We start from the raw sequence: 25041 nt of genomic DNA on the forward strand, positions 1-25041 counted from the left end.
TATCACAGAGAAATACAGTGTTAGCATAGTCTGATTGCAGCAGCCGCAAAGCAAAGCAAGTCCTTGCCCCTAGTAATGAAAGGTGACCTTGTCTTAATGAGATGTGATCCATGCAAAAGAGGAGAGTGTTTGCATTGATTGTGGAAGACCTCGACGGCTGATTGACATTGTGCTTATTACGCATGACAGTACTGGCCCAGAGCCACCAAAAGCTGGGCCCATGGACTCTGCTGTTCACAAAACGACCTTAATGCCTCATCTGCATGTCCCCTAGCAACTCCAGTCCTGCACCTTTTTTTTTAAAGTCACTTCCTCACCCTAGTCACTGTGAGGATGTGGGTGCTGAACAAGTAAAAATCACCTCGGATGTAAAGAAGTATAAAAGGTACCATGCACCTTTGTCTTTCTTTTAAAATTTCCAACACCTTTAATGCAGAATGTTGGGAGATAATATAATATACTCATCATGGACACTTCCCTAATAAAATGACATCTGGCACCAGAAGACTATTAAAGCAAGTGACCAACCTGACTTAAGCAATAGCTAAAACATTTATGTATTATAATTTAAATGATAGCGCTCCATTAATTGAGTATGTCATTAAATTATGGCCCATGCTTTGGAATAAGATGTGGCTCTTTGGTTGAGATTACTTCTATGGTAATACAGTATCCATCTTTTATGTACACTTTGTGGTCTAGCTTTTTCACATTTTAGTATAACTTTTTTTTTCTCTGACGTTTATGTTATTTCCAGTTTGAAACTATTTTCCCAAAATTCCATAACTGAAAGATGTGGAGCTGCACTACATTCTCAAAACATGTTTTCCTAACACTGCATGCAAAACCAGCCACACTATTCAGAGCTACTAGTTAATAAACACCCCAGTGAACTCTAATACAATTTAAAGAGAAGCATATAGCGACAAAAAGACAAAAAAAAGTGAGTCAGATAGCAGATTTTAAAAAACAAAACCAGTCTGAACAATGGCCGAGTATCCCTTCAGAAATTTGTGCAGCACTGACATTCTGCTTACTGAAGAGGATTCAGTCTGTGATCCAGAACAAAGGTGGAAATACAAAGCATTAAGAAAATAAAAGATTTACATACTTCCTGCTGTTCCCAGTACGGGGCCAGTATTTAATATAAAAAACTGTTGCTTTCTGTAATTACAGAATAACACAGTTAATCCCTGAAGTGATGTAATTATTGGAATTTGATATAACTTTGAATCATGTTAGTGATATTGCAAAGTGATGTTCATACCTCTACTGTTGCGTTTTGGGGGCATAGGCCACACAATAGGCACTTAGTGTGCACTCTGGTTTTTCTCAGACGCTCTTTCAAGTGCACTCATCTGTCCATGTCTGTTGTATGTGTGCAATCCCACAGGTAAAAAATTTGAAAACACAGAGATGTTTGGACAGTACCCCTTGCAGGTCAACGGGTTCAAGGACCTACACGAGTGTCTTGAGGCAGCAATGATCGAGGGTGAGATCGAGTCCCTGCACTCAGCAGAGAATTCTGCCAGGTCTGGACAAGAAGTAAGTGCCAGAGCTCGCTAACAGTTAAGCTCCCGCAGAAGAACTTTAGATTTAGATTGGTTTTCCATCAGAAAGTGTTTTATACGTCACAAAAAAATCTCTAATATCCGTCTGATCTTTCCATCTTGGAAAGCCACATTAAATAAAAACACCTGCATATGAAACATTTGCTTTACATGTTTGCATCAATATATATATTCCACAATTCTATTTGCCATCTTCACCTCTCAGTGGCACAGAGAAAGCAATCAGGTTAAAAGTAAGAGATTATGTGCTGGCTCCTCTCCAAAGGGCTAACCTCTCATGACAATGACAATAAAGTTTCTGATTCTGATTTGCCCTTATGTGACACCTGTACTATTTTGGGTTTGACCTCAGCTTAGCTGTAGCCTTGACTGCACTGTCCCAGAGCTGCCTGGAGCAGCTAATTATCAGGCCAGCAGGTTTGCAGATGAGTATGGCACCCAGCCCTCTGGAAAAAACACCAGCCATCAGCATTGGAAATGAAAGGAGACAATGCCATTCACATCATACACAGTAGCAGGGTTTGCAGATTACTTAACTTAAGAGAGATGAGAAGTGCAAAGTCACACAATGTGTTAGTTGGTGACTGAGGCTATGTCCACGTTAGCCCAGATAGATTTGAAAACGGCTACTTCGTCTGAAAATGCTCCGCATCCACACTGTCGTTTTCAGTCGTTTTCACAGAGTTGTGCGTCCACATTGAAACGGCCAAAAACACTTACCTTCCAGTACTGCGCACGCGTGAAACGTGAGACGATTCGACCTGTGCCATTTCCTTCTGCTGTTTATTTACTTTCCGGCTCTTTGAAACGTCGCGGCAAAATGTTGAGGAAAGCGCGAAGTCGTTTTTTTTAAATAGACTAACAATGAGGTGGAGTTGTTGCTGCGAGTAACACAAAAGTACAAAGTTGCAAAAGCGAGTGAGAATTGAAGAATTTGAAGAAAAGCTCTCTGGAGCACATACAGACTGATATTAATCTTTAATAGGGCTGTCAACACTGAGAGCAAACAAAACAACTGCTGTGTAACGCCCTCCGCTATCTTAGTTTAATTGGTCACTTGACTGCATCACTCGACTAAAATGTGTCATGGTTTTCTACGGTCTCTCTGTCCACACTGTGATGTGAAAGCACCGTTTTCAAATGTATGCGTTTTTGAGAGCATTTTAAAAACGCTGCGTTTTCCATGAGCAAAAACGCCGTCTCAGTGTGGACGGGAGGCCAAACAAAAACGCATTAGTGTGGACGTAGTCTCAGCCAACTAACTTGGTCATCTCAAGCCACAACAAGCTGTTTTATTTGTAGAAATAGCCAATCAGACAAAAGCTGGCTTTAAGGCACGGGGAAGGGAAATAATAAACTTAGACAAGAGAAAACCTCAAAACCAAGGATTTGTATTAAACTCAGATATATTTAACAACCCTTAAGATTGGTTGCAATGGCTCAGCATGGGAAAAAATGTCATGGTCCTGGGCCATGTGGGCCCAGTATTCTTAGTTTCTTGTATTTTTGTATTTCGTTCCTTATTTAGGCCATGTTTCCTGAGTTGTCCTGTTGTGTTGTTCCTTATTTGACTTCCCCTTGTGACTCTTATCCCCTGTGTGCCCCTCTATGTATCTGTGAGCCCTCATCTCCCCTCCTTGTGTTTCATTCCATGTTTCCCCAGCCCACTATGCCCGTGCTCTCTCTCTCCTCCTGTTTGCACCTCTGTGTACTTCCTGTTTTACTTTGACAGTCTCCCGTCAGTGTTGTTTACTCCTGCCATGTCTTGTTATGTTTATCTGTGTCAGCTGTGTTCCCATGTGTGGCCACTTCCCCTGATCATCCCTCTTGTGTATTTAGTCTCTGTGTTTCATGTAGTCTGTGTCGCGTCGTCTGTGTTACCACCCCCTGTGTTCCGTATCTCCAGCCATAGCTTTTCCTTAGTTTATGTCCAGTTTAGGTTTCTGTTTGAACTATTACTCTTATGCTGCCCTCACTCTGTTTTGTTCCTTTCATCAGCCAGAATAAAAGGCTCGCTTTTGTTTAACTCCACTCCTGCATCCTCGCTTGTGTTCGCTCCTGGGTCCACCACACACATTTCCGCACAGACCGTGACAAAAAAGATTTTCCTCCAACACAGTGCTTTACTTTGCATCACAGTACGGCAAGCTAACCTGTTTATCTTGCATGACATTGTACCCCATTTCTAATGTGGGAACAAATACATTCAAGTATTTGAAACACAAAGTTAGTATAGATCAGTTTGTTTTCCAGGACATTTCACATTCTGATACAGATCCAATGTCTGATTTTAAAAATGAGAACATGACATGTGATCTTTAAATTTCCAGTTCATCAGATGCTGCTGAGTATCTGAGGGTCTGTATTCGATCGTTTTTGAATACCAAAATCCATTAACATCCAATTTTCTTACAGCACTGGTTCACAGAACTCCCTCCTGTGTTGACCTTTGAACTGTCAAGATTTGAGTTCAACCAAGCACTTGGACGTCCTGAGAAGATTCACAACAAGCTTGAGTTCCCCTCTATGCTCTACATGGATAGGTAACGTAATCAGGCTTTCTTTTTTACCACCTCCGTTAGCCTCTAGTGTATATATATGCAATCCTGAAGCTCCTGGTGTGATATGTGTGCGTTGTCAGGTACATGGACAGGAACAGGGAAATAACCAGGATCAAGAGGGAGGAGATCAGACGGCTGAAAGAGCATCTGACGCTCCTCCAACAGCGACTGGAGAGGTATGGCTTGTCCACTGATACCCCATTATTCAGCCAAGGTCAGCAGAACTTGCCAGACAGCCACAGTCATTTTTCACTCAAACTGCACCCTTTCATCTTCTGCCCTTTCCACTTTATTGCTCCGTCTGCCTCCCTCCATCTCTGCTACGTCTCTGTTTTTCTCTCAGGTATCTGAGTTACGGCTCAGGTCCCAAGAGGTTTCCTCTGGCAGATGTCCTCCAGTATGCCATGGAGTTTGCTTCCAGCAAACCAGTGTGTACCTCCCCAGTGGAAGATATTGACACATCAGCACCCCCTGGTGGAACAACAGGACAACAACTGCCACCACCAAGGCGAGTTTTACAAAAAAAAAAGCCTGAAGTGTGTGTCAGATTTGTACAAAGAAGGTGAAGATGAACGAGTTGAAGATTAGATGGTGCAAAAAACAAATGGGACAAAACATGATAAAAGGTTAATATTATCACATTAAGTCAGTCACAGTTACCAGAACAAACTTGTCCAGTCCTTCCACAGTTTTTGAAAATATATGGAAAGTGGGACATACAAGAGAGGGCTGTGTCACGCAACACATGATGTGACGTCAAAGTCGAGCAAAATGGCAGTGTAAGAGAGTTTCTCACTGTAAGAGAGAGCCCAGACGGTTGGAGGCAGAGGGCCTGGCTCTCCTGTTGACAAATGTGGCTGTAGGGACATGGAATAAACTATCCATTTAGAATTTTTGATTTGATTCTTATGGTTTTGTTTTTTGTTGCAGTAGCTGTCATTTCAAACTATAAAATATCTGCAGTGTGAACTTTTTTTTTTTTATTTAGAGATGTCATAAAGTTTACATTTCTAACCCTGCAGCTCAGCTGAGCAAGACTCCTTACCTCCTCTGGAGAGCTCGGGCCTTGCGTCAGGTCCTGCCACTGCTCCCTCTGCAGCCCAGCAGCAGAGAGTACCCATTCATAAGCCCTTCACGCAGTCCCGTCTACCCCCCGACCTCCCCATGCACCCTGCCCCACGCCACATCACCGAAGAAGAGTTAAGAGTGCTTGAGGGCTGCTTGCACCGTTGGAGGAGTGAAGTGGAAAATGACACTCGTGGTAGGGCTATGCTCCTTCTGTATCCAGTCATTTGCACTCAGTTGTGATAGCACGAGTATATTTCAGCGTGATTGATCTGTCTACCGCTATGCTGGCCATTATTTTGGCACATGCTAATAGGTCGTATATGATCCTCTACTTCCAGATCTGCAGGGGAGTATTACCAGAATTCACAGAACCATTGAGCTGATGTACTCGGACAAATCTATGATGCAGGTGAGCACCCAGTCCTTTCACCTTGACTTGTAAAAATAAACCCAACCCTCACATTTCCTTGTTTGCGTTTCTGCAGGTTCCATATCGGCTTCACGCAGTGTTGGTCCATGAAGGCCAGGCCAATGCAGGCCACTACTGGGCTTACATCTATGACCCACATCAGCGTTGCTGGATGAAGTACAATGATATTTCAGTGACAAAGTCATCCTGGGAGGAGCTTGTCAGGGACTCTTTTGGAGGCTACCGCAATGCTAGTGCCTACTGTCTCATGTACATCAATGACAAGAAGCCATTTCTCACAGAAGGTAAGAATGAACTCTTCTCCGGTGCTTGCATCTCTCTTTTGGTTGTCATATTAGAAAAGTGACTCGTATCAGAATGTTGGCTGGATTGTCTTTGGGGGTTTTGAGCTCTATATCACATTACTTTGTGTCATCAGCCTCTCTCTGTATCGATACCTAAATGTGTTTGTCTTTGCTCATAAAACAATAAACATTCTTTTATGCCACAAAATACTGATTTGACCAAGCTACACCTGATACTTCTGAACTGAACTGATTCCCAAATAGACATTTAGGAAACCTTCATATTTCTTTTTCCTAACTCTCCATTGCAGAGGAGTTTGACAAAGAAACGGGGCAGATCCTCAGCGGCATGGACAAACTGCCGCCAGACCTGAAGCAGTATGTGAAGGAGGATAATGAACAGTTTGATAAGGAGATTGAAGAGTGGGACATCATGCAGGCTCGCAAGGCCCAACAGGAGAAGCTGGCACTGGCCACAGCAGCAGCCGCCGCTGCTTCCACGGCATCCAGCACTTCCACTTCCTCCTCTTCCCCTCAGCCCATGAGTATTGAGTCCAGCCCTCCAGACAATGCAGGTCAGAGCCATAACGCTCACAATAGAGAGTAGAATGCTTTATTAAGAAACAGCAGTACATATAAAATCTTTTGTTCCCTGAAGAGTTGTAAAACAGTCTGGAAAAGAGCTGGCAATGTGCGCTGTGAAATTATACAATATTTATAGCAAAACAGAATAGAGTTATTACAAAAAACTGTACATGTATTTCAGTTGTACTGAATTATGGGATACACCCTTAGGCAGTGACGCATAGTTATTTGTTGTTATTCAGGTAAAAGCACTTTTTAATCACATTCTGGTTACCTCACCAAAATAAAAGCATGGAGTCATATACATAAGGAAATGATGCAGAGGTGTCACTGCTTTAAAGTCCTTTCACACATGATTGGCTTGCCCTGCTCTAACCACTAGGTTGAGTGAGTGACCCAGTATTTGTGTTGAGGTGGTCTTTGTGTTCTGCTTCTGCTGTGTCACGATCTTATACATATACCTACAGATAGATACTACATATACCTCGTTCTGTGTTTCTATTGGTTGTGCAAGTGTATATCACACACAGACACACAAGCGCTCTCAGTCAACATGCTTGCATTGTTATTTGCTTGTTGCAGCATGAAAGTATTGTTGCACTGTCAGTGTGTTTTTAATGCTGTTAATTGGAGACTGATGTGCTTTGAGGCCAGCCTGAAGTGGCCATTAAAAGAAATGCAGATTTTGTCGCTTAGACTGTGCTGAAGTGTTGCTGCTTCTGTATGATGGTGGTGTGCTCCTTCTGTAGTTCCCCAGCAGGATCCTGAATACATGGAGCAGCCATCACCCACGAATGACTCCAAGCACCTGCAGGAGGACACAGAGAGGGCCATCTCCAGGGCTGCTGCTGAACAGGAGGAGAGGAGCCCTGAAGCGTTACTAAATGCTGTATGTAAAACATGCAAAGACACACATTACAGAAGACTCACAACAAGTCATGCATGCGCTTTCTGATTCTAAACAAGTCACATTCATATGTGTATTCAACAAAAAGCTATGTCAGTCGAGAGCTGTTACTTAAACACTGCTTTAATCGGTACTTTCATATTAACGGTGGATCACATGAATGCCTCTGTGTTAGATATGTTGCTTATTTTGATGAAGTCAAAGAGCCATCGCTGGTCTGTTTAGTTCTCCTGGTTCACTCAGGCAGTTGGTTTAAAAAAAATAGACTGTAACCTCCCCCGTACCAAACATACAAGCACCACGCTGCACAGATACGAAGAAAAACCAGCTGGTGAACATAAAGGAGCATTTAGCTTATAAATGTCGGATGGCTTTTGTACAGTGGGACTCTACTGCCCCTGCATCACATGGGTAGGTTAAGCATTTTTCACAGGCTCACTAACAACAACAACCTTTATTTATAGAGCACATTAAAAGCCTTAGGCATACCAAAGTGCTTTACAAAAAACAATAAAATAATACAGTTAAGAGCATTAATATCAAATATAATAAGAACAGCAGACAATGTTCACAGTAGAAAGCCACTAATAAAATGGACTACAGCACATAGATTATAGCAGACCCAGTGCCGCATGATAGAGAACACCAAGAAAAAGTTAATGCAATAGGTCGCAGTTAACAGTCAGCATTTAACGGGTAGAGAAGGCAAGTTCAAAAAGATAAGTTTTAAGGCGTGCTTTAAAAGAAAAAATAGAATCAGACTCCCGAATGCCAATCGGGAGGCTGTTCCATAACTCAGGTGCAGCAAAGGCAAACGATCGATCGCCTCTAGATTTCAACCGAGATCTGGGCTAAGTTTCTTAAAGTAAAGTGCACTAGGGCTGCCACGATTACGTCGACTATCAAAATCGTCGACGACTGATTTAATAGTTGACACATCATTTGAAGCTTTGTAAGATCACAAAAGACGCAGGAATAAGTAGCAGGATTTAAGAGTGTAATAACGGACTGAAACAGAAGATGGCAGCACTGTATGTACAAGGATGCCAGTTGCCGTTAAACCCCGAAGAAGAAGAAGCTGTGTCCCAGAATTCATAGCGCGGCCCTGCTCAGTTTCCAACAATGGCAGCAGCTAGTTAGTTTTAATGTTACTCTTATTATTCTTTCTGGGTCACAAAATAAACGTTTAACATATTTTTAGGCGAGAATGTAGCTGTGTAAACCTCAAATATCGGCTCAGTTTATCAGGACACCACATATTTTCAAAAGCGCTCCGACGTTTTCGGAGACGTCTGTTAGTCACTAGCTTGATAGCTAGCCGGGGGCTAGGCTCACTAGAGCCCTAGCGCCGTGAGAACACCGGACTCCCGGCAAATCGTTTTCAAACCCACCGCCGTCTTTCGCTACTCAGGTTAAACATGATATATAAGTCACTTAAATAACTTAAAAAATTTATTGTTTGTTCTTTTTCAGTATTTTATTTGTTCCTGAGTGAATCGGTTTGGCTGAGATTAAAGTTATAGTTTTTACACAGCTGAATAAACGTCAAGCAGACAGCTGATTATCAGAAGTGTGAGATGCTCGAGAATATACTCCGGTGTCCTGTTATATTTTAGATAGCAAGGAGTTTATTAAACTTCATCGAAACAATCTGCAAATGTCATTAAAATTTAATAAACTCTCATCTTTTCTTTATTTTTAGTTAGCACAGACCTTAAACACTTAAAGCTGTAAGCTAATGATAGTTATATAAGAGCAGATGCTGCTGGTGCAATAAGCTGTACGTTTTACGTCCAATGGATGATGATCTGATTAGTCGACTAATCGCAAAAATAATCGGTGACTAGTCGACTATCAGAATAATCGTTTGTGGCAGCCCTAAAGTGCACCATGGATGATACCTGCTTGACATCTTGGCCCACTGAAGTCTGTAGTGTGAATTTTTACATAAAATAAGCCATTTAGAAATTTTCCACAGCCAGTACTGAGAGGAGGAACAATTACAGCAACTCAAAAAGATTATTTCCCACCTAGGGGAAACACTGCTGTGTCATGTTTATTCAACTTTCTGCCCCACTTTTCCACAACTGTGCCCACTGAGTTTTAACAAGGATTCAGAGTTACTTGCATAGTTTAGAAAAGTCTTATGCGGAGATATAAAATGAGCTCGTTTTATTAAAACTTTTTTCCTCTTCCTGTTTCACCTTTGCCCTATATAATGTTCCTTCTGTTTCCATCAGTCCTCCATCATTCCTGTTTCATCTGTCCCATTTTCTCTCCAGTCTCTTCCCCCTCCCATCTCCCCTGAGCCTGAGGTCCAGATGAACACTCCCGTAACCCCCCCTCCTGACCTGGTCACAGAGGATGAGTCCCCTGGCCAGCGCACAGTCGAGGTGGCCATTCCTAATGTGGGGACATTTGTCATTGAGTCAGAGGAGGGGGGGTATGATGATGAGGTAGCTCTGGCTCCATCAAGTGTTGTGTGAGCCTGTTTGATCTATAGAATGAGAGGTTCATTGCCCAATTGTATTGGCTCCATAGAGCATAAGGTTTTTCACAATGCAGTGCAGTAAGGTTGGCCCCTTTGTTGGCTGCTCTGCGTTACTCTTGTGAAAAGTCTTTCGTTGAGCCATCGACATCGCGGCACAAAGTCAGGTGGAGACAGGCGAGACTGCTGCTTCATACTGTGATGCACATGTGCTCTTATATGTATGATGCTACTTGCACAAGAGCGCAAACCTCCGCCAAGGCAGCTAAATCTTATGTACTTTTAAGGAGGCAGTGTTGTGTTTTGTTCTTTTTAAACAACAGTGTAAGAAGTTGTATGTAGCATGACAGACATGACTTTGATTACACCAACATTATGTCGGAGTAGGTGATGGATAAATAACCGGACCGATTAACTTGAGTTTATTATATAATGTGATGCTAAAGTATCTCTAACGAGAACGATATTCCTCCTTTCTTTCAACGTGGATTGTTAACTCCACCCCACCTACACCCCAAGAAAGTTTTATCAGCATTTATTCAAATCTTCTCGAGCTGCCGTGTTTACAGAATGACACGCACGCACACAAGTGCTACCAAAAACATCAACCCTCCTTGGCAGAGGTAAAAATGAACAGATAGCTTTCATGCAGCTATCATGGAACCAATGTTTCTGTAAATGTTGGTGGTAGTTTGCTGGTCAGTGTGTACTGAGTGCTGAATATCCTCTGTAGGGCTGCTGCTCCAGCCTGTCTTCCTGCACTCTGGGTTGTCTGTCACACATTTTTCATAAGGCTGTCTTGGTTTTTACACATTATCCTTGTGAGCACTGCGCGTTCCGCCTCTTAAACTGACTGGTCGCATCCCCGCCGACTTTTGCCCGTCTAACCAACCGGTGCATGGACTGCTGAGTGATGTTTGGCATGTCCTGACTATGGTACGCCTTGCTGTAGAAAGTTAGAGCAGATAACACAGTGCCTGACCTTGCTCAGTTCATCACCAGGGCCTTGTTTAACATGGTTCCTGCTTCCTGGGCAGGCGATGATGACCCCCGACATGCAGGGTGTAATTATGGCCATTGGCAAATCCAGCAGCGTGTATGAAAAGAATGGGCCCGAGGCGGCCTTTTTTAAGGTACAACCTCTCTCTCCTTTCCGCTCTCACTCACTTCCTTCACCTCCTCTTCTGTTATTGTGTTCCAGTGTAACATTGTTCCTCAGACCACTGCAGTGTTTCCCACAGATTTGGATTCTGTTTGTGATAGTGGAATAGTTTTAGGGGCTTACATGTACACATGCGGCACTCAGGTGTGCTGCTTAAATTAAGCTGTCATTTACTTAAGTAACTTCTCTCTCACACAGTGACAAGTAGCTTATTTTTCCTTTGTCTCTTTGTTCAGGCCATCAAGATGGAGTATGGACGTCTCTTGAGATTTGCCCAAGAAGACACGCCGGTTGAGAATGACTACCGACTACAGCACATCATCGTTTACTTCATCCAAAACCAGGCACCCAAGAAGATTCTGGAGAGGACTCTGCTCACACAGTTTGCTGACAGGAACCTCGCCTTCGATGAGAGGTGTAGTCCTCACTCTGCCACAAGCTTGTAATTTAAAAAATGATCATGTTGCATTTTTTTTCCCCTGGCTGTGTCAGAATCGAGTTGGTTACCTGAAATCGGTTCTTCGTAGTGACCAGCAGAGGGTAGCAGAGACTGTAAGAGCTCCCGTTTTACTCTCAGCACAGACTGGCTGTGTCTCATCAGAGCAACACTTTCATGCTGCTAATCCTCTCTGATCTGCACGCCTTCTGCCTTTTGTTCGAACACAAATCATACAAGGCACATGTCCAATACTGACTTTTTCTTTTCAAATTACCACTGCTGTATATCAAGATCCCCCCTCTTTTAACTCTGACATTTTGGTGTCATTAGGGTGTGTAATGTCCCTTACTATTTCTTAAAACTTTTCAGCTATGCTTGTTGGCCTCGATCCATATTCATGAGAGAAAAATTGATTTCTCCCTTCTCCTCTATTTTGAGCGAGATAATTAGATTTATGTGTGAATGTGGCCTCAATAGGAGCCTCTGGAGGAGTGCTTCACTAGTCCTCTCAGCACTAAAGAGTGATTCATTAAGCCACGTTAAGGCCTAGGGGCAGGGTGGAGCGTTTTATCTCCTGGAGTACCTCACGATGACTCACCAGCTCCGTTTCAGTAACCCCCCGTCCCTCTTCCTCTCACAGATGTAAGAGCATTATGAATGTGGCACGTGCCAAACTGGACCTGATTAAACCCGAGGAGGTCAACATGGATGAATATGAGGTCAGAAGTTGTGCCGTCTGTCTTTTGTTCGTCTAAAACTGTACATTTGAGCAGATTCATACTGGCTGGACAATCTGACTTTGGCTTGTCTCCATCAGATATGGCATCAGGACTACAGGAACTTTCGTGAAACCACCATCCTCATGGTGACCGGTTTGGAGCTCTTCCAGAAGACAAAGTATGTTGACGCCTCTTTAGCAAATGTATAAAAAACCTCAAACAAACAAACCCAGCGTCTCCGTAGAGATTTAACTGATTTCGCATTTTCCTTTATTTTCATGTAATTTCCCATCTTGGTGTTTACCTGCAGGGGGCAGCAGCTTACAATCGTGCAGCTCCCCAGCTTTAAAGTTGTGCAGTGGGTTCACCGAGTTCATTTTTTGTGTTACTCTGTGAGCCGCCAGTGTGTCTTTGCTACAGTTTTATCTGAATGTAATATCTTTCTTTCCAGTTATGTGGAGGCTCTCATGTATCTGATTTACGCCTACCAGTACAACAAGGAGCTTTTGTTAAAAGGCCTGTACAGAGGGCACGACGAGGAGCTGCTTGGCCATTACCGTCGAGAGTGTTTGCTGGTGAGCCCTGTGTGCCGTGTTTTCCGACTTAAACAAAGCGACTTCAAAGAAGCTGCTTGGAACGGAAGCCTTTGCATCAAGCAGCTCTTCTCTGTGATCTCCGTCTCTTCTGTGTCACTCCCTTTCCTCTGTGTCAAACATCCTCTGCTAAAGTGACTCAGCAAAACTCTCACGGCTAGACGTTCCCCTCCGACACCGAGCAGAGCGCCATAATCAAATTGCTTTTGCTGAGATATTGCTTTGGCTTGCTCGCAGCCCACAAAAGATTCCACTGAAGATTTTTCATCTGATACTGACAGATGAAAATCCTCTCAGCGTTGTGAAGTGAGCCCCTTTTCATTTCACTCCCACCAAGCTCCAGGCTATGCTCGGGTATTATTGGTTAGGGCTGGGGGTAGTTTGGTCCGATCAGCCTCATACTGGTCTTTAGCAGCCCTCTCGCTGCTGCACTCAGTAACCTTACACTGGCATTGTGCTTGTAATGTAATCACTGGAGTGGGAATAGGAAGCAGGAGGGCCAGTGAGTGTAAACACATTACCATGAGACACGAGCGTGTCCTCAGCTAACCTCAAACCTCAGGACTGTGCAGGGCGATTGCCCATCTTAGTTCTCTGGCCAGAACGTCTAGCTGTGTGCACTCAGCTGTTTACCTTCAGCTCTTGTTTTAATTGAAAACACTGCTAACATTGACACAGTTACTGTATTTGGATGTTTTGCAATTCCACCCTGCAGTCTCTGATTCCAGACAGCTCGTTTCTTCAGAGACAAGGTCAGGGAGTTTGTGTGTGACAGCAAGGTGTTTGAGGCCTCGACCAGAGAGAAAAGCTTACCTGTTAAATGTCAGGATCCTTTAGTTCCAGCGACTTAAAGATATTCTGTGATATTAATGATACCTGGGATTACTGTTGAGTACTCGTCTAACAGAAGAAAAGGAAACGACACAATTTAGAGTAAAGAAAGTTTTGCTGAGGTTTTCAGACTACGGGGGAGTTGATTTGTGAGGGAGCAGGGTGTGAAGGGACAGGTGTGAGGCACTGATTCTGTGTAAGTCAGAGGGACGGGAGCACACCAGTGCTGCGACAGCAACAAGAGGTTTGTTCTAGCAGCCTGCTCGTCAATCCTCCTCTTAAGCCTGACGTCATTAGGCATTTCCAGGGCCAAACTCTTCTCCGTTTCCCAAAATGTTCAATGTGGCTTCTCTCTGGGGTATTACAGTGAAGTTTGACATCATGGCATCCATGAAAAAGAGGATTTACGAGGTTTAAAGGACTTGGAAATTAGCTCGCTAGTTTCCATCTGAGGTTGATATACCATGTTCTGACTGAGGGATTTCTATAAAACTAAAATATGCAGTTTTCCTATTACTTTGGAAATGAATGAAGATAGAAATCTAAACAGCAGCGATGTTTGTGGGGTTATTGACGTTGGGCGAGCTGGCATATGTCAGTGTGAGGGTCCCTGATAGGCAGAGACAAATGCAATCATCCTGCAGAAAAAAGACGCTGAAAACAGGCCATTCATCCCATTTAGTGGACCTCACAGATTCCTCAGGCTTTTGTAAATCTATTTAAAAACATTAAATGTGCCCTTTTGTTTCAGTATTCTTAAACCCCCTCTGCTGATAGATGATATAGAAAAACTGGATGTAGCCACAGTGATGTCACCCTGTGGTTTTGCATTTTGAACGCAGGCATTTTGACTTATCAGCTAAAAACTCAAAGTGCAGTGTGCACACACACACGCGCGCGCGCACACACACACACACACACACACACACACACACACACACACACACACACACACACACACACACACACACACACACACACGCACACAGCTGCTCATTAGTCCTAAGTAACAGACTAATAAAAGAAGAGAATTTTACTCTCCAAAAGAAACTTCTTGGGTGGTCTGTACCACACAGCAAGCTATGATATTAGTTCAAAATGAATGTGTGAGTAACTAATAAAAGCTTTGATATAAAAGACTCATCAGTGTCCCTCCCCCCCGCCCCACAGAAACTAAATGAGCAAGCGGCCGCCATGTTTGAGTCGGGAGAAGAGCCTGAGGTGACCACAGGCCTGGGCATCATGAATGAGCTGGTGGTGCCCTGCATCCCTCTGCTGCTGGTCCACGATGCAGTGAGAGACCTGTTGGCGGTGGAGGACATGAGGAACCGCTGGTGCTCCTACCTGGGCCAAGAGATGGAATGTGAGTCCTTAAGGGAGAAGAAACACACTTAGCCTATTAGATATTTCCGGAGAGTTGAAGGCTTAGGTTACTAGTGCATTCCCTCGTACCCCTGCCGAAGATCGCCATAATCAGGCCGCGGCTCAGGTCACGTATCAGAAGGCACAAGTCTGACAGAAAAAGATCACCTAAAGATAACATTTTATACAATACTAATGTTTGTAAGTAGATAGAAATACTAGTGTATTGTATTATGATTTCTCCTATGATGGCATTTCAATGTCATGACAATACAACACAGAACTCTGCACTAATAAACACTTGGACCTACCTGTAGCCACTGTAGCTGTAAGATAAATGCTAAATCACAACAACAGTCACTCTAAACCAGCGGTCCCCAACCTTTTTGTGCCACGGACCAGTTTAATGTCAGACAATAGTTTCACGGGCCGGCCTTTAAGGTGTCGCGGATAAATACAACAAAACAAAATGATACAACCAAGACAAAAACTGTGGTATTTTATAAATATAATAATAAACGCGAATTCACTGTGTAATCGTGTAACTTTATTAGCAGCGTCCTCCTAAGATGCACCAACAACATCGAGAGTAACATCCTCCTCTCTTCCCCTTAATGCTTTCTGGTCGCTATGGTAACGTGTAAATATTTCTTTCAAAATAAGACACACAACTACAACACGGGAAAAAACCCAGGGAAACAGAGTTAACGATAAAAACGTTGAAAACCATAAATTTCACACACGAGCCTCAACTCTCGCGGCCTGGTACCGACTCACAGATAGGTACCGGTCCGAAGCCTGGGGGTTGGGGACCGCTGCTCTAAATCACTGTATATTGTGGGGTAAAATAGTAGAGAGAAACCTCCAACAGCAAGCACTTGGAGACAGTGGGAAGGAAAAACGTCCTTAAATATATGACTTTTAAATCGATCTACTAAAAATCTCAGTGACCGTGACATCCTTTCTAACTAATGAAATGGCCCTGAAAATCTGATTTTCACTGCATGGTGACAGTTCCTTATTTTCTGTCTGTTCACTTCTTGACTGCAGCTAACCTCCAGGAGAAGCTGACAGACTTCCTCCCAAAGTTGCTGGACTGCTCAACGGAGATCAAAAGCTTCCACGACCCTCCCAAGCTGCCCACCTACTCCACCCTGGAGCTGTGCGAACGGTTCAGCCGCATCATGGCCGCCCTCGGCAGGGTGCCCACCGAGGGAAGATGAGCTCAGAGGGTCGCCGAGGTGCCTCTCCCTCATCGCAGGCCCGACACGCCGGGCAGAAATTCATGGACCTCTCTTTAACCCATGCCTTCCTTATCAATCCAGGGGTCACTCGCTTCTAGCTGTTATTCCTCTGTTACTCTTTTGCTGCTATAGGTTTTATCATTATAAATATTATTTCACTTTTATTTTAAGCAAAACACGATAGAGGGCTCTGGAGGAGAGGGCAGACTGCTGGGAGGGGGAAACGTAACGTGAGAGAAGAAGTTGATGGATAAACGGTGGCGATCCTGAAGTGGTTGAAAGCGAAACATGTTCTGCTTCAGCTTAGCAAAAACGAAACGAAACATACACACAAAAAAAAGTTTGAGGGTTTTTCCTAGTTTATTATTGTTGTTGTTGCCGTTTGATTCAAGCTTCCCCGAACGCACTCATAGCCCTTTCTAACGCACCCTTCTCAGTGTGAAAAGGATCACCCTGCCGCTCCGCCTCCAGTTTGGTACAGTATTTCCACGTTTTGTTTTATTTTTCTAAGGAAGTCAGAGCGAGGAAGAGAGCCTCCAGATTTATCAGCGGCTCAAGAGGATCTCAAATGGGTCTCATGTCTTTGTGGACTGCGCCAGAATGAGATGTTTTAAGTGCTGTGGTAGACGGTCATGGACTTCCTGTGGCTTGTTAATAAATTGAGAGAATAAAATTTTATTTATGGCCCTTTTAGGCCACATAAACATGTTTTTGCCTGATGTTGACTTTTCATTTGTTTGCACAAAAATCCCAGTGCACTTCACTTCGTCTCGCCCCTCCGTGCTGTCCTGCTGTGCTGCTTCAGCTGCTATTCTGCAGCTTATTAGAAGCAGGCTTTCATTAATGTGCGGATGCAAACTCCAAAGCGTGCAGCATGTGTTCGCAATAATAAGAATACGAAACGGGGACTCTGTTTTAGCAGCTTGAAAGTGGAGCTTTTTAATGATGTGACTTAGGTCTAATTTCCTGGAGTAATACTAATTTCCAGGAACACAGATTACTGCAAACAGCCCATGTGATGACGCCAGGAAGCATTCTCAGAAGTCTTTCCCAAACATCGCTCCCAGCATTGCGCATATCTCAAGATGCACGTCATCCTGAGAGATGCCGCACCATGCTTCGGATTTTATTTCGAGCTTCCCGCTCCTGACCTCATCGGTGAAGGAGCGCAGCTTTGTCCGAAACTCAATTTAAGTGACACGTTTTATTTATCAGCTCAATATCCTTTTAAAGATTTAACGCCATCCAGATCACAACGTGGACTCTGCCGTAGTAAGGCAACAAGATGATGCAGTCTATAAGGCATGGGAAAAAAACAGATTCATTTCATTACACTGGGAATGATTTGTAGAGAATTAGGTTTCTACAATATACCGGTTCCTAAGTATTGATATTAACAGCTGTGCAGGATCATAAAATAAGCCAAACTTTTGCATAAAGGCAAATAACTTTGGTGAAGGCTGAAAAGCAGCTTGGCGAGCACACTCCAGTGGTTTGCATTTGTGCTGTGTCTGTCATTGGCCCAGTGTGAAGCACAAGTTCCAATTGCTCGTGCATTCCTGCACGTCGGTCTGAACCAGTGCTCGGCTGTTAGCTGACAGTCTGCTACAGTTGTGTCTGCCTCCTCTGAACTCTTTTTCTTTCTTTCTTTTTAATCAATGAGCCACCTTTTCAGCCACAGGCCTGTCACATCATTGGCCCTTTGATGGCTGAGCCAGTGCTGCTGTACATAAGCCGTTTGCACGGAGAACCTACAAGTGGAAACAGTTTGACTGTCAGCCATATTGACATGTTTGATCCTGCACAAGAGCTCAAGCTGTTTCGAGTCAAACGGATCCATATTAAAGCGGCCTATTGTGCTTTTTTCCAGCACTGTTTTTGTTGCTGTGGAGTAGTTTTGCTCGAGTTTATTACACACACACGCACGTATATAAAACACTGACCTTTATGCAGCCTCCACAGAGCTAAAACCGCTTGTTTCAGAGGGTGAACTGGAAATTTAACCTCCTCCGTCACAGAAGCCCACCTGATTCGGTTTGACTGCCCCTTTTCTAGCTTCCACAGACTGGGGGCAGTATTTTAAAGCTCCACCTTCTCGTGTTGGAAATGACCATATCAGGAAACCAGTGCCAAGCTGGTATTGGCTCAACTCGAGGGTAGAAAATGATGAGTATTTAGGGCAGTTTGTAGCCTGATCTTTTGGCACATGGCACATTATTGACAGGCACGCTGACTTAGTCTTTGTCAAAAGTTTAAAACATTAAATAAGAACATTCACTGCTTATGAATGACAGTCTTTGAAGTGTTTAGAACCTTTTAAGTACCCGTGCTCACTCCCAAGGAAATGAACAGTCTATCATTTTTATGGTAGTTTTATTTTAAAGGAAAGAAGCAAAACACAAAGCATAAAAGATAAACATTTACTGGATGCCATTAAGTTAAAAAAGTATTTTATCCCCAAGCAAAACATACAAACTTAATACTTGGCGGTGAAACCCTTGGTGGCAAGCACAGCAGTAAGATGTTTCTTGTAGTTCATCACCAGGTTTGCACACATCTCAGGGGGGATTTTGTCCACTCGTCTATACAGGAACTCTCTAAATCCTTTAGGTTTCATGGCTGCTGCTTGGCAATTTGAAGTTTCAGCTCCCTCTACAGATTTTCTGTAGGTTTGAGGTCTGCATACTGGCTCAACTACTCCATGACCTAAATGTGCATCTTTTTTAATAGAAATATCCTTTATTGTCCCTCACTGGGGAAATTCACATCTTCCAGTTGACCACTGTTGCCTTGGTGGTATGTTTTGGGTTACTGTCATGCTGGAAAACCCACCCATGATTCATCTTCTATGTTCAGGGGAAAAGTTTCTTATCAAAGATTTGATGGTGCACAGCAATGCCCACTGGCTTCTCAATGCGGTGAAGTCCTCCTGTACACTTAGCAGAGAAACAGCCCCAAACCATAATCTTTCAACCTCTGTGTGTGCATGTGATTCAAGCCTTCTCAATCACTTACATATTCACAGGCAAACTTAAGACAGGCCTGTACATGTGCCTTCCTGAGCAGGGGAATCACAGGCTCCTCCTGTGTAGTTTTGTCCTCCATGATCATCCTTAACCTTCAGGCAAGATCTTTGATGGAGCTCCAGACTGAAGGCGACTGATATATACAATCACAATTGCTGATGGTGTTGTGCAGGTCTAAAATATTTCCTTTAACACCTCTTTGGTTTTGCACATGGTGGTGGAGGAGTCAGAATAGAAGAAATTCTATTGTCAGGTGTGCTTTATACACAAAACGAGATCATAAGCATCTTGAGTAACTGATGGATTGATTGCAATCTGTGTACCACATACGCACACAGCCTATCTGTGTGTGCCAGAATGTAGGGGATCAATACCTATTTCACTAATTGAGTGTCCAGTCTGGGGTTTGGGTCATTCCAGAGGACCACAACATAAATATGAGAGTCTGAACAGTTTGTTGTCTTTGCCCTCACGGTTCTATTTCCAAGTCCTGCTGATGATCAATGATGCTTTTCAACACTCAGCTTTAATGTCTGCTCACCGGTATGAGTTCAAAATTCAATTTTATTTATACAGCATCAAATCACAACAGCTGCATCAAGGCGCTTTATATTGTAAGGTAGACCCTACAATAATACATACAGAGAAAAACCCAACAATCATATGATCCCCTATGCGCAAGCTCTTTGGCGACAGTGGGAAGGAAAAACTCCCTTTTAACAGGAAGAAACCTCCTGCAGAACCAGGCTCAGGGAGGGGCGGGGCCATCTGCTGTGATTGGTTGGGGTGAGAGAAGGAAGACAGGATAAAGACAAGCTGTGGAAGAGAGACAGAGATTAATAACAAGTGTGATTCAATGCAGAGAGTCTATTAACACATAGTGAGTGAGAAAAGTGACTGGAAAGGAAAAACTCAGTGCATCATGCAGCCAGAATCATTTTGGCACCGATGTGCTAGCCAGTGGCGTTTCTCTTATAGCATCGAAACTGTTAATATTAGTAGAAGAGAAAACTGTAAAGAAGATGGTTTTTGTAACCAAAAGGGAATGAGGTATGCACACTTTGAGTGTAAGGAAAGATTAAGCCACACGTGGACAGGGAAACTGCTGGGCAAGAAAAGTAATTCTCCAAAATAACTTGAGATGACTTGTTTCCACTGTATCACACACAGTGCACTACTTAGAGAAAAAGTGAAAGATTCCCAAATAAAAATGAGCCCTCTTAGGCAATAAATAGAAGCTCACACTATTTACATGAGTTTGATTGTTCTTTAGTTTAAAGTGAATAATCTGATCAGGGTTTTTTCCCCTTATGCACTTTAATATATTATAGTAAGACCAGGTTTCCGTAACGTTGCTGCTCAGACTGAGGCTCGTTTGTCACACAAACCCAAATAAGGAATCAATATTAGACAGCGTGGAAATACATTAACATGCTCAAACCAGTCTGTCAAATAAACTACCATCTTTTAATTCCTCTGCTCTGAAATTTTCAGACAAGGCCACCTTGTCTGTGCTCTTCATCACATCTGATCTTCATCTCATCCCACAGTGTTTCATTTCTATGTAAAAATCAATAATCCACCCCCGTTTTTGAATACTTTAACCTCTGTCATAGGACCTGAGAAGCAATATGAGTCTCTCTCTCTCTCTCTGCTGCGTGTGTTATCCTTATTTCACCCTTGCAGAAACAGCAGGCAGGGGCTCTCATCTGCATCACAGTGCATGTGCGGTTTGTGTGTAACCACCTTTGAGTTGGCCTTTTGATTGACCTGTCTAAGTAGACCTTGTTGGTTTGCAAATGTTTATGGGGCATTAATTATCATTATTGGCAGAGGCATCCCCTAATTTTGCTCATTATTTCTATTGACTTAAAGTGGGGCATGAAGCCAAGCTTTGATTATAGAGTAGAAACAGTGGCAGTTTATGTGGCCCATGATACTGATGGACAGGCTTAATTAGTGGTTTCAACTGGTTTTCCAACTGCATCCAAATTTAAGCCCCCACAGACCCAATTCATGACCTGCAGTTGTTAATAGGGAAAACAGCTGAAACAATATGCATGCACCTCTGCCAAGTCTGTCTAATTATGCAGTCAGGACACGATTTTTGTGATTTTGCCTCACAATGGAGTGAAAGGAGGCCATCGAGATCTTTTAGTTCTAGTGGTTTGACAAAAATAATAATGTCATTTGTTGTAAAGACTCAATAATTCAACAAACAAACTCAATTATGAATCTAAATAATATTCTTCATACTTGCAAACAAAACCTTTGTGATTGCAGTGACTGCCTGAAGCGTGGAAATAACCAAATGCCGTGTTTTACTGATGGACGGATTCTCCTGTCCAGCACCCTGGCACGGATCTTCCTGGGGAGGCTGCGGAGTGTGATCCCCTTCTAGTTACCCATTTAGAGGCACCGCCGCAGACCTCCACACAATGTTGCAGACATGTTAGCCAGGACAGCCCTACAGGGCTTTAGGAAGCATTACTCAGCCACAATGTGTGAGTCTTCCTCATCGTCCACTGACTCTGCTCCCACTACAGGTGTGTCAGTGGGATTGAGGAGATCCTCAAAGTCTTCTTTCCACTGCCTGACCATATCCTCAGTTGAGTTCAGCACCATCCCAGAAGCATCCCACGCCCGGTGCATGATGAAGACCAACAATAAAACACCATTTGGGTTTAGATCAGGCTGTTCCTCCCAATCACACCCCTCCAGTGTTGCATTGGAGTCTCCAGATGAAGCACTCTCCAGCGCCCCACCCAGTGAGTCAAAGAAGGCTGGGCACTCTGATGCATCTGAAATGAAACACACGGTTCAAAACAAAGCTGATACAAAGGAAGAGGAAAGAAAATAAAGTGATTTTGATTGTAAACGATAGTAATCTATTACACAAAGGCACTCAAGTCTAAGAATAAAAATAAAGCCAGTGGTTGTAACAAATGTAACTAACATCTATCGTTCATCTATCTATGGATCTGCCTTCTTTATCAACATGTCACGTAATTACCAGGTTAGACATTATGCTCTTCACATTTTTGTCCATGTACTGTAAACTGTCAGTGTCTTACAAACAAAATCACAACATATGAGACTGGGTGGGAACCGGGTAGATATTTAATATAGAATTCTATGTAATTCTTCTGAATTTAGTGTGTAATCTTCAGTACTTTAAAATACTTGCTGGTTCTTAATGATACTTCAAATGTACACTACATTGTCAAAAGTATTTGTTCATCTACTTTCATGTGCACATGAACTTTAGTGACTCTGATTCTTAATCCAGAGGGTTTAACAACAAAGCCGAACTCTTCCATCAGAAAGAAGCGTGATTTGCCACTTTGGAGAATTCATCTCCACTTCTCTAGAGTCCAGTTGTGGCATTTGCATTGTTCCTGGTGATGGAAGGCTTGGGTGCAACTGCTCTACACACTGTTGTTGAGCTAATCTGAAGGCCACATGAAGTTTGGATCTCTGTAGCGATCGACTCTGCAGACCTCAGCATCTGCTGACCTCACGCTGTGATTTTACCACTTCGTGGCTGAGTTGCTGTCATTCTCAATCACTTTGTTATAATACCACCAACAGCCTACTGTAGAATATTTAGTAGTGAAGAAATTTCACAGCTGAACTGCAGGTGACATCCTATCGCAGTACTTCTGAGGGCGAGCCATTCTTTCCCAAATGTTTGTAGATGCTGAGGTGTTTGATTTCATACTCCTGTGGCCGTGCAAGTGATTGAAATTCAATGATGATGGATGGGTGAGTAATTTGTCAATATGGTGTACATACAGTAGGACATGGGAGTAACAACTGGCAGTTTGTAAGAGTGTAGGAATAGGATAACTGATAACAGAACCCAAACCCCTAATAATACTTGTAGTTCTACTAAAGATATGAAAAGAATCCTTTTATCTCTCGTTCTGCTTTCTAGATGTTTGAGTATTATTAGGAAAAGGTGACTTGGGCTGCTCCCTCATTTTCCAGGGGGTTGCCAAAGTGCATATTTGACTTGGCAGAGACATGACCTTCCTGTCCTTCCTGACACAGCCCTGCTGTTTATCCAGGCTTGGGATCAGCACTAGGAGTAGACTAGCTTATGACCTCCTGAGGCTAAGTTTGTGTCTCCTTGAATCAAACCGCTATTTTTCACATATAAGGCAAATGTTTACCACTACATCACGGAGCCACAAAGTCTATCTGGTGGTAGTAAAAATGAGGGCCTCACTTTAGGAGAATTACTGAATAAATGGTTGAAAAGAAGCTGCGAGATGGTAAAATGGACTGATTCTTATTTAGTGCTTTTCTACTCTCCCAAAGTGCTCTATACAACATGCCTCACTCACCCAATCACACCCATACAAGCATTTCCTTCTTTTTCTTTAGTGCTGTTTAGCAAACATTCACACTCAGATGGCTACATCAGAGAGCAACTGGGGGTTAGTATCTTACCCAAGGATATTTGGCATGCAGAATAGGGGAGCCATGGATCGAACCACCAACCTTCCAATCAGTAGCTGTCCTGCTCTACCACCTGAGCTATGAAGTATGAAGTTCACTTCTTCAACACCACCATCACCAATTTCTCCAGTATGGGTCAGAGCATCCCTACATCTGCTCTCAACTTTTTTTGCCAACTTTTTTTTGCGTGGGAAGCAGCAGGTGCATGTCTCGAGAGCCTTTGTGTGCACGCAGAGCGTATATCTTCATTTAGTCATTTCGTACAAGCCTCATTTGCCCATTAGAGTTTCAGCGTCGGTTTATCCTCACCTTTGATGTTACCTACTTTTGTCGTTGTTCAGCGTGTTGTTAAATGTATGCAGGTTAGACTAAATGAGCTGCAATCAACAGTTTTTTGCTTCCCACGCTAAACATGCAGGAACTCACACACTCCCACCCCGTCGTGCTACTGCAGTGACAGTGAGTGAACCCCTGGAAGCTGATAGACAGTTTAGGGTTTAAACAGCTCGTATATGTTACGCAAGCTTCCCTCACCAACTGTGAGACTCGTCTTCCAGCTGAGTCGGCATTGTCAAAGAGTTTTAACTGTAGAAATGTGAAAAAATAAATAAATAAATAAATAAATGTGGAGCCAGCCTTCTGCTGCTGTAGGGCTGATTCAGGAAAAGCTGTTCCAAGATCACACTGCAGGCAATTTGCAGCCGTCACATGAATAGAAAGCATCAGAGAGCATTCTTCACATCGCCATTCTGAGCACATATTTAACAGCTTTGTCCACGTAGGTCTTTAATCCCCCAAGCTGAATATCAATTAACAGCCGCCTTCTTTATAGTCAGGTTTGAGAATAGCTTATGGTAAAGAAAGGGAGGCTGAAAAAAAGGGAGAAGAAGAAGAAGAGGGGGGATTTTAAATTGCTCTCTGTTCACTCAGCATTTAATGGTGCTTTTCTGAGGGTTCTGCCCTTGTTGGGTTGTGCTTTATGGTCAGATAAAAGTCGTGCAGGGGAAATAATTCCATCTGGGCTCTGTGCCAAGGGGCTGGTGTTTCACAGCAGCTCCAGCCTCTCACCAGGATGTGATGAGAAACTTGGTGGGAGGGTGAGGGATGAGGTGGGGCGGGGAGCAGCCCCTCAAGGTGCCACTTCCATGGAGACGCAGCTGGGCCAAACAAGACTTCCATCAGTCGACAAATAGGAGGTGAGGCGGCTGTCTGGCTCCCTCATTACTGAGAGCCCAGCAGCCTCTGTCAGTCTGCTGAGATGTGCTTCTTTGGGCCGTCAGTGTGGGCATCGCTTATCAACATCTCGT

The 25041-nt window shown here is 43.3% G+C and overlaps 1 protein-coding gene across 5 annotated transcripts in view; it reads left to right on the plus strand.

Annotated features, from left to right (window-relative positions):
- Positions 1-16952, plus strand: part of usp25 (ubiquitin specific peptidase 25) — a 37401-nt gene extending 20449 nt beyond the window's left edge. For 2 of the 5 annotated variants that reach the window (XM_085469492.1, XM_085469493.1), the window contains exons 10-26: positions 1394-1545; positions 3987-4114; positions 4213-4308; positions 4476-4640; positions 5155-5393; positions 5539-5609; positions 5686-5914; positions 6226-6489; positions 7249-7388; positions 9689-9862; positions 10932-11027; positions 11293-11471; positions 12136-12214; positions 12313-12392; positions 12666-12789; positions 14809-15001; positions 16051-16952. In XM_085469492.1, the coding sequence (XP_085325618.1) occupies positions 1394-1545; positions 3987-4114; positions 4213-4308; positions 4476-4640; positions 5155-5393; positions 5539-5609; positions 5686-5914; positions 6226-6489; positions 7249-7388; positions 9689-9862; positions 10932-11027; positions 11293-11471; positions 12136-12214; positions 12313-12392; positions 12666-12789; positions 14809-15001; positions 16051-16223 (2582 nt within the window). In that variant the 3' untranslated portion in view covers positions 16224-16952. The remainder of the gene's footprint in view (positions 1-1393; positions 1546-3986; positions 4115-4212; positions 4309-4475; positions 4641-5154; positions 5394-5538; positions 5610-5685; positions 5915-6225; positions 6490-7248; positions 7389-9688; positions 9863-10931; positions 11028-11292; positions 11472-12135; positions 12215-12312; positions 12393-12665; positions 12790-14808; positions 15002-16050) is intronic. The other 3 variants (XM_085469494.1, XM_085469495.1, XM_085469496.1) reach the window with 3 other exon arrangements.
- The last annotated feature ends 8089 nt before the right edge of the window (positions 16953-25041 follow it).

Source organism: Copadichromis virginalis, linkage group LG10 (genome assembly GCF_057382275.1).
Source record: "Copadichromis virginalis isolate Kocher_CV1m ecotype Utaka linkage group LG10, C_Virginalis_male_GT1.1, whole genome shotgun sequence".
Lineage (NCBI taxonomy): Eukaryota > Metazoa > Chordata > Actinopteri > Cichliformes > Cichlidae > Copadichromis > Copadichromis virginalis.